Below are 14124 nucleotides of genomic sequence, written 5' to 3'. Positions count from 1 at the left end.
GGAACGTCCTCATTAACTCATTGATCCGGTGGAACGCCGGCACCGTCATCGACGCGGCATGATTACCATCGCGCCCGGTTCATTTTCATCGATGACTTTTCGATCCGCGCTCTCTCCTTACCGGGAGCAGCGTGGCTCGTCTCCCTCGGGTTACGCGCGACCGCGTTTATTTCCTGGCAGAGGGAAACGCTGCGGACTAAGGCGGAACGTGCGCCGGAATAATGGGAAGGCGGGAGGGCGTGCGCGTTCCTCCTTTTTTTTGTTTCCTTCTCTCCACTTTTTCATTCTGTTCGTTTTTCGAAAATTGAAGAACGGAATGGGTATCGAGAAACGATGAAGCGGGAGCCCGGAGCAATAAAAATAATAAGAGGAATCGGGGAAAGACGGAACACAGTGAATCAGCGCGACGATAAACGCCGCGGAACGTGACCGGAAACGCGAACGGCCGACGCTCCCGAGAACTACGACCGATACTAGACATTAACGAATTTCGGATCTCCGCGGCGGATCTTGGATTCGTTTTAATGCGATTTCTTGTTGAGCGGTTCGTTTCTTTTTTAGGGTGACGTACGTGGAAATGGGATCTTGCGGTAAAAGCGGCTTGGACTTTGGTGGAGTATAGTAGAATCTTGATTGCGAGGACATTGGTTATGGGAATTCTCGGTTTTACAAGTTGTTCGATTACTTGTACCGTGTGTTTCACTGTTGGGACCAATTTGGTCTAAAGTTGTTCATTGAGATTTTACTATATTTTTCTTTATTATTAGGGTTATCTTGATTGTCTTGCTGTTCATTATTTCGAATAATCAAGGTTCTATTGTATTTAGAAAAGCTTCTAACGAGATGGATAACTTGTTTGTTTGAACATTGAAGGTGAATAAATATTCAAGTATTTTGTGAAGGAATCGGGTTCAAGATGTAGCAAAATGATTTTTATATATTGATATTAAATGTAAAATAGAACGAGCGAGAATGTTGACCTTTATTATATACGATGACTGTAATGTTTATGCAACTTCCCTTTGTTGGAGGCAACGTTTTTGGACATGACATCAAAGGGGAACTCCTGCCTCTTATTCAAGGTTGTTCTTGACTCTAAAAGAAGCTAGGAATGTTGTACAGTTTCATCGCGATACTTATTTCTCTGTTTAAAATGTGCTGTTTTAAACGTTCTCTGTGTTGAACAAACTGTTTTATACTACCACGCGCGCTTTGAATACACGAAGTCCGCGGTACCGTAATAAAATACCATATAATTTTTGTACGCTGCAGAATATCCATGAAAATTCTCGGCGTAGGTAAACATTTTCGGCGTAGGAAATTGATATTTGCGTAAATACGTTAATAAGCGACGCCGGGCAGTGCATACACGACGTGTTTGATTGACAATTAATGAGGTTTCCACTTATTATTCGATTAACAACCGTTTCCAATTGATAAAATGTATTCTACGGCATTTTCGCGAGAAGTGATTCCACAAATACAGGTATAGTACAGTGAGTCATAAAAGTATTGGCACACCCAGTTTTCTTCGAATATCTTTGAATTATAAAGTAATCTATTAATATTAACTATGTTTATTAGTCCCTTTTAATACACGTGAATAGTATGTTTACTGAAAATTCTCAGTTTTTTGTTATAAGAAAGTAAAGTAAAAAAAAAACAACCGACAAATTCGGTTCTAGGAAGGAAAACTTAAACACTGTTATGAATTGCTCCTGAGATAGCACAGTCAGTTTGTGTTTACACTTTGAACAAAAATCATGTCTACGAAGAAGAGCGAGTTATCCTTGTGCGTTGCAAAATGAAATTATTTCATTGTATAAAAGTGGTGAAAGTTACCGAAAAATCGGTAATTCATTAAATTTAAGTTTTTCGACAGTGAGAAATGTAATAAAAAAATTTAAAGAAACTGGTAGTGTCGAGAACAAGCCTCGATCAGGTTGTCTGCAAATACTTACAACTAGAGAACGAAGAGACACTGTCAAAGAAGCAATAAAAAATCCTTTTGTAAGTGGCAAAAATTTAGCTGTTGACATTACAACATATTCGTGAAAAGATGTGGGTGCTCAAACAGTCCGAAATGTTTTACATTCTGCGGAAATTTAAGGTAGAGCAGTGAGAAAAAACCGTTCATTAATGAGAAGAATAGGAAGAAACGGTTCGGGTTTGATAAAATATATATAAATAAGACAATGGAATTTTGGGAGACGGTTATTTTCTCGGATGAGAGAAAATTTAATCCTTTCGGCTCTGATGGAAAAAGATTTGTATGGAGAAAACCGAACATCTAATTAAATCAAAAGAATATTATTCCTACAGTAAAACACGGTGGTGGTCACGTCATTGTATGGGGCTGTATGTCATACCATGGAGTAGGAAATTCGGCTTTCATTGACGGTAATATGAATGCAGATGTCTATATCGACGTGTTGTGAAGTAATTTATTAACGAGTACAACAAAAATGGGCGTAGACGGAAAGTTTTTTTTGCAACAAGACAACGACCCGAAGCATACGGCAAGGAAAATAACAGCATGGTTATTGTATAATGTACCAAAACAACTCCACCACTTCAGTCGTCGGATATTAATCCGATAGAAAATCTTTGACATATTATAGACTTAAAAATCCGAAAAAAGAAAATAAAGAATAAAAATGACTTAAAAGCAACGCTTTTAGAAGAGTGGTCTAACATTTCATCGGAAATTACACAAAAACTTGTCGAATCGATGCCTAATCGATTACAAGTCGTAATTAAGGTCAAAGGTATGCACACCAAATGTTAGGTAAGTTCATATTGTTCATTATTGTGTTTTCCTCGATAACATCACACGTGTGCCAATACTTTTTTGACTATGGAATTTTCGTTTTTTTACTTTACTTTCTTATAACACATAACTGAGAATTCTCAGTAAACATTCTATTCCTGTTTATCAAAAGGCACTAATACACATAGTTAATATTAATATATTACTTTATAGTTTAAATATATTCGAAGAAAACTGGGTGTGCCAATACTTTTTTGATCCACTGTATATGTTTTAAAGTGATTTAAATAAATCATTAAATGATGCCTGCAAATTATTTTAGAACGGATGATTCGATTTCCAACGTTCTATGCTCTACAAACAACACTGACCAAATTTTTAAAAATTCTTCAGATTCAAACTTCACAATTCGATCATGGAAGACTTTGCGACAGAAAAATTATTCGAATTATGTAATTAATATTTCCTAACTAAGAGAATAGTAGCTTTACCATATAAAATACCAAATATTCATACATAAATTTAATAAATAAATACAAATATTTATATCACTCCTTATGTACACGAAAGGTTCCAATCAAAACATGGTAAAACGCCGCATAAAGCATTCCAGTTAACACGAAAAACGGAAAGGAATCACCCATCGTAAAAAAAAGGCCAAATAACCCAGTTCACACGAAGATTGATAAAACTACAAAGCGACGGCCCGTTCGTAAGAGAACGGGAACACAAACAAGACCGCGAGCGCAGAAAAACGAAATGCAAAGCGAGGGGAAGCGGATGCGAAGATGAATCCCCTAATAATTAATCCCGTTTGTTCGCGTCTTTTTGCCCCCGACCGGAATCGAAACTTCGCAGCTCATCAAACCCCGGCGTCGCATCCCTTTGTCTTTATAGCGTGCAGACATCGTTCTCCTTTTTTCACCAGCGGATAACTTTCGCGAGATAAAAACAGCGAACGATGGGCAGGAGGGACGGGAAACGCAAAAGAACCAGAAAAAAAGGAATCGAACGGAACGAAAAAAAGAAGGAATTCCCGCGGGGGAACTTCGTTGCACGCGGCCGCGGAAACGAGCCGAAGCAAAGCGAATGGATTAAGCAAACTAATTTATAGAAAAAAGGAACGAAACAGCGCCGGAAAAAAATAGAGGGGCCGGAAGCGAGGGCAGAAATACGATTAACGTGGCGAACGGAGAGAGAGAGAGAGAGAGAGAGAGAGAGAGAGAGAGAGAGAGAGAGAGAGAGAGAGAGAGAGAGAGAGAGAGAGAGAGAGAGAGAGAGAGAGAGAGAGAAAGGGCGCGGTAGCATCGCGCGAACAGAGACGGAAGAGAGAAGAACGAAAAAAACGCTCACGGTCATGAAGAGCCGCAAGATCAGAGGGAAAACAGGTGAATTTGTTTCTCTCTGTAATTAAACACTCCGGGCCGAGGGTCGACGGTGTGCTCGCGACGTCGTCGTTTGACATTAATGTAAACGCGGACCTTTGTCGCCGTTCGCGATTTTCCCCGATATCCTCGTCCGACGAAGAATTCTTTTTCCCAGGGCACAAAGAATCGTTCTGTCACGGGGAAGTGAAAGGGACGAAGAAAAGAAAAGGAATTGCCGTTGGGTAAAGAAGAAAAGGAAGAATCAAAAAAGAAATAATAGCGGGTGGGTAAAATGGAAACAAGTGGGCGTGGACGTTGAAAACGGAGGAAGACAAAGAAGAAGACGAGGAAAAAGAGAAAAGAGAACTAACGAAAGGAAAATTTGCATTTGATTCATCGGTATAATTGACCGGTTCGATTCGCGCCTCTATTCAATCGTCACCGGGGAAAATGTCGCCTTATTTCGGATTAATAGGAATTCCGTCTTCCGACGCTGCTTTTCCTCTCTCCCCGACCCTCCTGCGATCACGTTCTTACACGGGACGCATTGGTTCTTTGTAACTCCGCGGGAGACACGAGATTTTCGAAGGATGTGAATGAAAATGGTGGAATGGATGGGGAAAACGAGAGTGAGGGTTGGAGAGGGTGGAAGAGGGTGGAAACTAGAGCAGCTATTTATGCGATTAGTGTTTTTATTTTGTGCATGTTACTAAAGTTATTATTAACCTCTTGATCTATGAATTGTGTTACAATTGAACTCGACAAAACTAGGTTATCATTAATATTGTATTAGAAAGAGAAAGAAATACGGCTCTTATGCTATGTATACATTTACTTTAAAGGTTAACGATAGGTAATAGAAAAGTAACATTTAATTCGTATTTAAGGAAAGTAAATGATACTTAGATTTTCTGTATTCTATTTAAAATTTTCATCACGAGTGTGACACGATATTATAGGGCAAGGGGTTAATCAAGCTTTTTTGTGAAAATGTTTGGTTCCTCGTTTCTAATTTAAAATGATTGCTAAGTTGGCTAAGAGCAACAGCTATAGTAAACTAATCAATCACAGTATTAGAAAAGAAAACATTCGGTGTACTTTGCTGAAATTGACAGCATTCCTACGGAACATTCCTACGAAATGTCGGAAGTAAAATGCTGAGACGAGTCTCTTGAAATATCTACCCTGAAGGGTTTTCGTTTAGATTCTTTCTGTTTGGTTCTTGGATATTCGAATTGTGTTATTTTGGGGAAAGGAAGCGGTTAAATTGTAATTGAATGTATAAACTAAACGTAGACTTGGAAAATAGTATTCAGTAAATATTGTGATGATGTATTGTATAGAATTTTCGCCATTTCTAGTTCATTAATTTGTGAATGGCATTGAAAAATAGGTAAATGAAGGGAATTTTAAATAAATTGTTCAATTATAAGGTATTCACGAATTTGTAAATTTACAACTTGAAATGTGAGACCATAATATATGTCAATGCGAATAACCTGTTCCTTTTTAAAATAAAATCGGAATGAACCTTAGGGGATGCGTTCGACTCGCCTTGAAGAAAGTTCGCACAAACATCGGCCTGGAAATATTTCCTTTCCGAGGCGCAAGCACGCTTTGTTTACGAGAGCTTCTGGCAAAGTCACCTGTCGAGGAGAAAAGTCCAAGGACTGTTGCCTTTCTCCGTCTATTTCAAGTAAATAGCAACACAGCTCCTGAACTTCTCGGCACATTCGACGGTCATTGAGGTGTTTTTACTTTGGAGACCAAGTATTTCCGTGTTTCCGTATAGGTGTGCTCTCTGTCTGCTTTAGTAGCTTACTTCGCGATCAGCGTACGGCTTCTGGTTCCATTGTTTTTTGCGCAACGCGTTAACAAATGCAGGCAGAATTGTATGGACTTTTCCATCCGCTGCTGTTTCCGTAAATGAATTTTTATTCGGATCAATTAGTAAACTACGGAACAGAAACAGTACATTTTTGCATTCGTTGAAATATAGTTATCCGAGACAACAGCCATAACTACCCTTTTCATTTAAACCTTCTCTCGTTATTTGCACACACCAATATTGCAAATGATGGAGAAAAATTTTCGCCGAGAAAAACAAGCAATAAACAATAACGATAACAAAACGATAACAAATACAACTCAATACGCAAATTCGTATGCTAGCAATATAAATAACGAAAAATTTCGAATTCTCTGAACAGCGAACAACCGGAATTCATTTTAATTCAAAAGTGAAGACGGACACAGGTCTGTAACATAACCAAGCAAAATCTGTACACAAAACGAACGACCAGCGAGGCGCGCAACGAAAACAATTTTCTCCGGCTTAAACGCGGAAGCGGTGCCAGCCGGGTTCTGCTGGATCCCTTCCGTGAATGATCCATCGGCGCGCCTGCGGTTCGAATCGGTCCGTTGCATGAACGCTCGGTGAATTAACATAAATTCTCTGTCTCCATTCGCCTTTCTTCTCCGAGTGGTTTCATCGAGAGATCAGATACCATAAAATATCCGGTTAAAACAAAATGACTCGCTTATCCAAGATGTATGTATGCATCTAAAATGGTTGCATCCAATTAGAAAACGCGGACTCGTTAGTATTTTCATATAAAACTGAAAACATCCGATTTAAAAAAATTTCTTTACAGTTTTGTTGTTCATCGTATAAATTGTAAGTAGGTATACTGGAAAGCCTTATCGTACTTTAAGCCCTTCAATCTCGCAACTTGTAACTTGAATTCGAATACAGTAAAATTTTAATTAAAAGGCAGTCCAAATCGAATAAAACGTTCGAAGCACAGTTCAACGAAGTTCAACCTTACGAGGTGAAAGTTTTCTTCAAGTCTCGTTTAAAAATGATTGTACTCATTGCCGTGCACCACTCGATGACTATGTTGAATGCAACCCTAATTATTCAATTCTCTTTCCCCGTCTTGTCTTCTACGCCAATTTCCTATTCGCCAACGCGGTTAGAGGTAACCGATAAAAACTGCATCAAATACAATGATGAATGAATCAATTAATAGAAGCCTGCATACATTGAAAACAAAACACATCGCAAGAGATACTTATTCCTCTACCATCCGTCTGTCCGTCAAGCATTATACAAACAAGTGATTTCTGTTCATCCGAGTACCTCGCGGACAATCCAGGTGCCCCGCCACCTAACGAACAACAGTCCACTCGAACTCCGTGCGAAACGAAAGAGGATCGTGAACCGGAAGCGATCGTCGTCGGGTCCTCGCGGCAACGGAGGCCAACTTATCCGGCGAACGGCGAGCTGAAAGGAGAAAGCGCGAGGAACAGGGACGAAGACAGAAGGCGCGCGTTGTTCGATACGCATGCGAGGTAAAGGGTGTGCGCGGGCGCGTACAACGGGGCCTCTTTTCGATCGACGGAGCCGCACACCGCGACTCGACGACCACGGCGACGACGATCCTCGACGTCGGCAGGTGGCCCGCTCCCTGCGCTGTATTGGTAACGTTGCACCGGCGTGTCGCACCCCACGAAGAGGGGGTTGAAAGAGCTACGAGGCGGTGGGGGTTGCGACGCTGGTGGTGGTAGCGGCGGCGGTGGTGGTGGCAACGGACCCGACAGTGGCGACGCTAACGTCGTCCGCGACAGCTCAGCGTGTGCGCGACGCACGGTGGCCCCGGTGGCTGGTATAGTGTCACGGAGGCGAGCGAAAACTCGCTCGAGTGCGAGTGGCGCGCGTTCTTCGGTCGGGATTCGGTTTCTGTTCGGTGAATTATTCTATTGTAACAGCGTATCGTCGGTTCGTTTCTCTGCTCGACGGGGGAGTCTTTCTTTCGGATGGTAACGGCGTCGACGGACGAAACGAACGATAAGAGGAGTGCGAAAGTTCAGAAAGTTCGCGAGATGAAAGATTACGAGGGATGACCGGAGAAATGTGCGCCGGGTAAGATCGGTGGTCCTCAGCGTTGGAGTAGTTTGGATTATCGTATGTTAATGGAAAGATACTAAGTACAAGGAAGATTCAGATGATTGGATTGGTTGATAGCGGCTAATGAGAAAGCAGGAACGCGTAACATCGCGTGCGAACGGTGTTGCTCCCGGAGTGATCTCGCGTGAATTCGTGCGCGTCTCGTTGGACGTTGTGCTTTGAGAATGATTCGCAGTGATTGATGGTGCGCGTTTCTCGGCTTGTGCGGGTTCCCCTTGTTTGCAGCTGGTCCGAGGATCTATAGGGTACCAGCAAATCGGGTGCACCCGTTCGGCTTGTGTGTTGATCCTGCGGATTTCACGGTACGCGGCGCGGAAGAGGTTTCGAAGTTTCGTCGCGACGCTGGGATATCTGGGAGCGACGATGCGCGAGGAGCGTGCAACGGACACGCGGGACGAGGACACCGGAAAACCGGTGCCGTGAACCGCGAGGGAGCACAGCCGGGACAGCGGCGGCGGCGGCGGCGGCGGCAGCGGCGGCGAGGATGATGCTGCTTGATGATCGGTTGCTATGATCGAGCCGCGGAGGGTTCACGTGGAACGATCATGATTTACCTTAGGCTGCACTTCGGGAGGAGTCTACGGTGCAACGCGAACGCTAGGCACTGGAATGTGTTCATCGTGCCGCTCTTCCCGCTCTGGATTATCGGTGCTTTCTGCGTGAAGGACAGTGAGTACAATGACACCACTTTTTCTGATGCGCGCCGAGTGGGTAGGCGCGCGTTAGGCGTTTACCTGTGTACCCGATCAACTGCTCATCCTCTGTGTTCTCCTTTTATGGGTGTCGGTGCGGTAAACTACCTTTGATGGATGTAAATATGGAATGTGTCTGGAGAGGGAATTTCTTGTTTTTCAAGGGATGCGAGGAAGAGATTCTGATGTGAATTGTTTTTTATTGGAGGGATAGGTTTGGTGATTCATATTTGGCGTGTTTCAATTTGCTTTTCACTACTGAACAAATGTGAAGAAGAGATTATGAAGATTTTTAAAATTAGGAACAGTGTTTTGATATATTTCCGTTTAGCGGATTGGAATTTGAAGTTTTTTGGGGGTAGTTTTTCTTGATTCTTAGTGGATGAGACGAAGTGTTCTTCTTTAAATCGTTTTGAATGAAAGACGTAGGTTTGACGAATTGCTGTGTGAATTTAAATCTGCACTCCTTTCAGGGGTGGATTTTTTGTATTTCTGATTGAATGTAAAGGGAAGCGACTGTGATTTTTTCCTTGAAATCGGAGGTACAGGTTTGATAAATTGCCATTTGGTGAATTTAAATCTGCACTCTTTTCAAAGATGGATTCCTTCAACCCTAAGTAGATGTATAGGAGAGTATCTTCTCTTGAATAACGATTTAGACCTTCGCAAGCTCTTTTTCTTCAAATTATGAGGGTGGGTATGATAAATTGCTATTTAATGGATGTTTATCTGCACCCTTCGAAGGGTGAGTCTCTCTTTATTACAGAACGAGATAGTGTGGAAAGGTTTATTCCCTTGAGCAACAATTCTATTCTATGTATATTGGCGCGATATTATCGTCCTTAAAAATGGATGATCTTCTCCATTGTTCTCTGTATTGGAACCACAAATCTGACAGATTACAATTTAATCCAAGTAACTTTTAAGAAACAATTTCTCTAGATTTCTTTATCAAAATCGCTAATTCAAAAAATTCTGTCTTGTCGAAAAATTTCAACCCTTCCCTGAAATTACTACTTAGCATCAGAGTATTCTAAACTACAATTCAATCTATTTTTCAAACTTAATTTCCTTTACCTAAAACACTAACCCACAAAATTCTCCCTCAAAAATTTCAGCCGTTTCCCATAAAAGTATTTCTCAGCATCAAAATTTAATCTACCCTTCCAAGAATCAACTCCTTTACACTCCCTCAAAAGAGCTAATTCACAAAATTTCCCAATCAAATTCTCTTTCCGAAAACGTTAACTCTTTCCAATGAAAGCATCGTTTGGTATCGGAATCCTCTAACCATTACCAGCATCTAAACCGTCAGCAGTTTCGCCCAGATAAGCTCGGGAGTTGTCGAACCGAGAGAAGTATTCGTTCCTCCCGAGCAGCCATCTCGCAGCTTCCGGAGCCAGGTCGTTCGATAGCGAGCTTCCATGGACAGACTTCCAGCGAGACAACGTCTCTCGATCGTCGCAATTCTGGCGTGGGAATTCATTTACTTCGCCGTCGACCAAGAAAGAAACAAACGCTGCGTTGGTGTATGACCGAGCAGAACTGACTCCGCACTTCGACACGCGTTCGCGACGCAACGCTGAACAAACTTCTGCACCGGGAAGCTTTGACACACGATCCCGTTAGCCTCGAGGGAAAATTAGAGAGCGAATTTCCGAGAGCACCGTGTTAATCCTGTAACATTCGATTTATGGGCATTTATTGCACCGTTTATTCCATTGCTCTTAGAAAAGTTGATGTTGATTCATTTAGACCCTGGAAATTGGAGATATAGAAATGGACAATTAGGATACACATTCCTGTAATTGTATCAATAAAAGTCGACGTAAATATCTACAGAATAGTTTCTAAAATTCGATATTAAATTGACGCGTTTTATGAACCTACTGTTAATGTTTGATTTGAAATGCCAGAATGGCATTGATCACCGTGAATATTTGTCTGTCAAGACGTGTCGACTACCATCGACTCGGTTGAAGGTTCAACTTGTAATGCTGACCACCCAGATAGGACACGTGTTCCCTTATAATGATCGAAACGAGGAAATAACGGGGCGCTCGTTATTATTCACCCGGACAGTTCTATTGGGTGCTCTGAAGAGTTTGCGGTCACGTACTGCCTGTTCGCTTCAATGTTACACGTCTACCTCACTGCTTGCTTCGACTGATTTGTTGGACGTTTCGATTATATACAATAGTACGTGTTAGGTTAGCTGCTATACTCAAGAAGAATACCACACTAAGATCTCTTTGAAAAATCATATTCAAATTTCTTACACCTTCTACTCGCAATCTTTGAGTAATTACAAAAATTTCCCAAAACATTCAACACTTTTACACAAATATTAATATATGTCTCCAGTTACCTTCAAATTCAACAAAACATTTCTCTAGGGAATGCTTATTCATATTTAAAAGTTTACTGTATGAAACGATAAAGAACTGCTTTTACAATTTTCCCCGTAAAACCGTGGTAATATTAAGTTTGTTAAATCCCGGGCTCGACGTGTATCTTTCCGAACTGGTAACTCAGCATTACCTCTCGCAACTGGGACCCAATTTTCGTCCGAGCCCGGTTCCACCGGGTTCCGACAACAGTTAATTAAAATCCCGCAAATCGATCAGCGTCCGGTATTTTAATTGGCCCGAAATCATCGGCCGACCCAGCCTGGAACGCGTTACATATTCATCGCGGACGCAATTGCACGCGCGGTTTGCGTTTCCTCTCAAAGGCAGCTTCGGGCCCGTGTCAAGCCTCGGCGCCGGCTCCTCGCGAGCTTTTATACCGGAACAAGTCGGCGCCCGGACGATTGGCTTCGCCTAGTTGGTATTCAGCTTGTCCGTTCGCGTCACTGGTGTACAAGCCGGCGCAAATAAAATGTCGCAAGCTGTTCGTGTCGGAATTGCTGCGGACATCGATTCTATCGCTTTACATGGGACGAAGAAAGGGATTAATCACTCGCTACCCAGGAAATCGCTCTATTGAGCTCATTCGCGATCTTATTATTAAAAGTCGGAATTCTTCATTTCCTAGGACTTCGACTTGAAGCGGTATCTTCGAAAAACTAAATTTTATCGTAGTTTATTCTATCTTCTAATTTATTTCCTTCGGAATTGTTTCTAATCAATAAGACGAACGAAGAATAACGGCCAACTGTTAGTAGAGTTTGATAAGAATTATTAAAAGAAGAAAAATTGACCCTATGCAGACCGGGATATTTTAAAACAAAATTCTATTCCAGAGAAAGCTGGATTGAATATTGTACTCTTAAGTTTTAGAAAATGAGAAAACGTACCGAGCTTTCGTCGTTCGAATAATTAAATTGCTGGATTGCAGCTCTCGAAGAGTCCAACATGACGACATTTTTTACTAAAGGGTTACAGTGTTGTTACGTAACGTTGGTTCTTTTCAGTTCTTTAAAAGATCGCCAGTAGACTTTTCTGTTGGTACAAGGAACACGCAGCACCGAAGATCGAAGTGAATGTCTGCAGTGGATTGAAAGGGAACAGACTGCTGGATCCGGCGATCGTGCACGAAGTGTGACTGTTTTGAGAAAGGTTCGATTCGTTGCGCGGAGCACGTTCCCCTCGAATTCGAACGGATCGTGGGAGCGGCGGGAATCCTACGAACGGTTGTTTCTGTTGAAGATTTAATGGCGTAAGACCCGGAGACAAAAAATGGCGACTCGTGAAATTGCCGGCTGCGAACGTTCCTCGGCTACGAATTACATTTTTCTTGTGTGCTCCGGTGATAAAGCTAACAGAACGGCTGGCAGTTTCTCGATGCCGGCCTCTTTCAGGGCAGACATGCGTGCTCTGCGTCGGAAAGAAGTGTGGAGACAGAAAAATTAGGTTCTAGACGCGTTTTCCAGGGAATTAAAACTGGATAGCAGGATATTCCTTTAGAAATAGGATATTCGTGAAATCAGTGATTTTCGGAGGCTGTTATGAAAATGGTTCTATGGTATCTTAAAATAGAACGTGGTTAAATGAAACTGTAAAAATGTGATGACCAAGTAACTATTATCAAAAGTAACAACGTTTGGTAGTTATTGAGAATTTACGAATCCCGCGGATTAGTTTTCATTGATTTAAGTGAACAATGTGGCGGACGACTCACAAGGGAAAGGAATTTCAGTAGTTCGAGTTGACTATAGAGACCACTAGAGTAGGTTCTAGTAGTTTTAGTCAACGATTTCCGAATCTCACGTGATTGATCTTTCTTCGTTCAAAAGAACGATTTCTATGTCTCTATTACATGTGTCTTGCATCTATTCATTTTTCTCCCAATCTAATAATTAACAAACTTCATTTCACGAAGACCTAATTTGAAGATTAATTCGAATGTTAAGAAAAGTATTACGCGTGGAATCGATATTTCGAGGTTTTTGTATACATTCCCAATTCCTGTAAAGTTTCGTAGCAAAAATATTCAAAACGGTTAAGGAGGGCTACGACTCGGTGTACGTGTATGAATACATTACAGCAACGTAATTCCGTTACGGTTTGACGGTCCTGTTTCAAGCTTCCCGAACAATATTCTCTGGTCGGTGACCGTGTTAAACCAGCACGTGACTTTCACGGTCGAAACAGAGACGCAGGAAGCTGCGGGCGTCGTTGAATATGTACAGGCCGCATTTTTCTCGCAGCTCGGCTCGTGTGAAATCAACTGCACATGCAGCGTTGCCCGCGGCGCTTCAATTAGACCGAGAAATTGCTACTATTTATGTGGAAACCGTGCAACACTGATAGCGTTTACAGTTTGTATCAAACATCAAGGATAAAGAATGAAGGGGAAAATTCATTTCAAAATTCGCTGGTATTATTCATTTTATATCCTCTGAATATAAATTTCAGAATTCCTTTATTTCGTATCTTATCGCTCGATTACTCCGATAATTTATTTCGCTGCTCTTCCCTGCTATACAGCAGCGAACACTTACTCCAATTTCAAAAAATTCTAACTTCAACTACTGCCCCATATAACTTTAAGTGAGGCAGCCATTTTATTTACAGCTACTAACACGTTCAAGGATCACTAATTTCATTCCAGATTTTAGAGATTCCCTTTAAAAAAACTCTCATTAGACCCTCCTTAATAACTTAACAGCGTTTACAGTCATAATATTTCACTATATTCAGCTCGTCCCTTGTATAAAACGCTGGAAAAATATAACAGAGTAAACTCATTAATTTCTTGAACATCACGCAACGCGTTATAACTTTAAATAACAGCTCACAGAAAATTAATTCACCTATCTCTACTATAACAGACGAGGTCGTCATAAATACGCGAGGGTGTTTATTTTATCTCGCTACGTTA

At 41.5% G+C, this 14124-nt stretch overlaps 1 protein-coding gene and 1 long non-coding RNA gene across 6 annotated transcripts in view; one reads left to right on the top strand and one right to left on the bottom strand.

The window, feature by feature from the left end:
• Nucleotides 1-14124, top strand: part of LOC116426693 (neural cell adhesion molecule 2) — a 387282-nt gene that overhangs the window by 9829 nt on the left and 363329 nt on the right. The window contains exon 1 of one of the 4 annotated variants that reach the window (XM_076370245.1): nucleotides 7750-8776. The exons of the other annotated variants lie outside the window; for them this stretch is intronic. Coding sequence (XP_076226360.1) covers nucleotides 8605-8776 — 172 coding nt within the window. The 5' untranslated portion in view covers nucleotides 7750-8604. Of the gene's footprint in view, nucleotides 1-7749; nucleotides 8777-14124 lie in introns of those variants that run through there. 4 annotated transcript variants of the gene reach the window in all.
• The window catches only part of LOC143174833 (uncharacterized), a 206977-nt gene that overhangs the window by 161514 nt on the left and 31339 nt on the right, over nucleotides 1-14124 (bottom strand). The window lies entirely within an intron of this gene.

This window comes from Nomia melanderi, chromosome 8, assembly GCF_051020985.1.
Source record: "Nomia melanderi isolate GNS246 chromosome 8, iyNomMela1, whole genome shotgun sequence".
Taxonomy (NCBI): Eukaryota; Metazoa; Arthropoda; class Insecta; order Hymenoptera; family Halictidae; genus Nomia; species Nomia melanderi.
The sequence above is the reverse complement of the archived record's forward strand: the minus strand, read 5'-3'. Positions and strand labels throughout refer to the sequence as shown.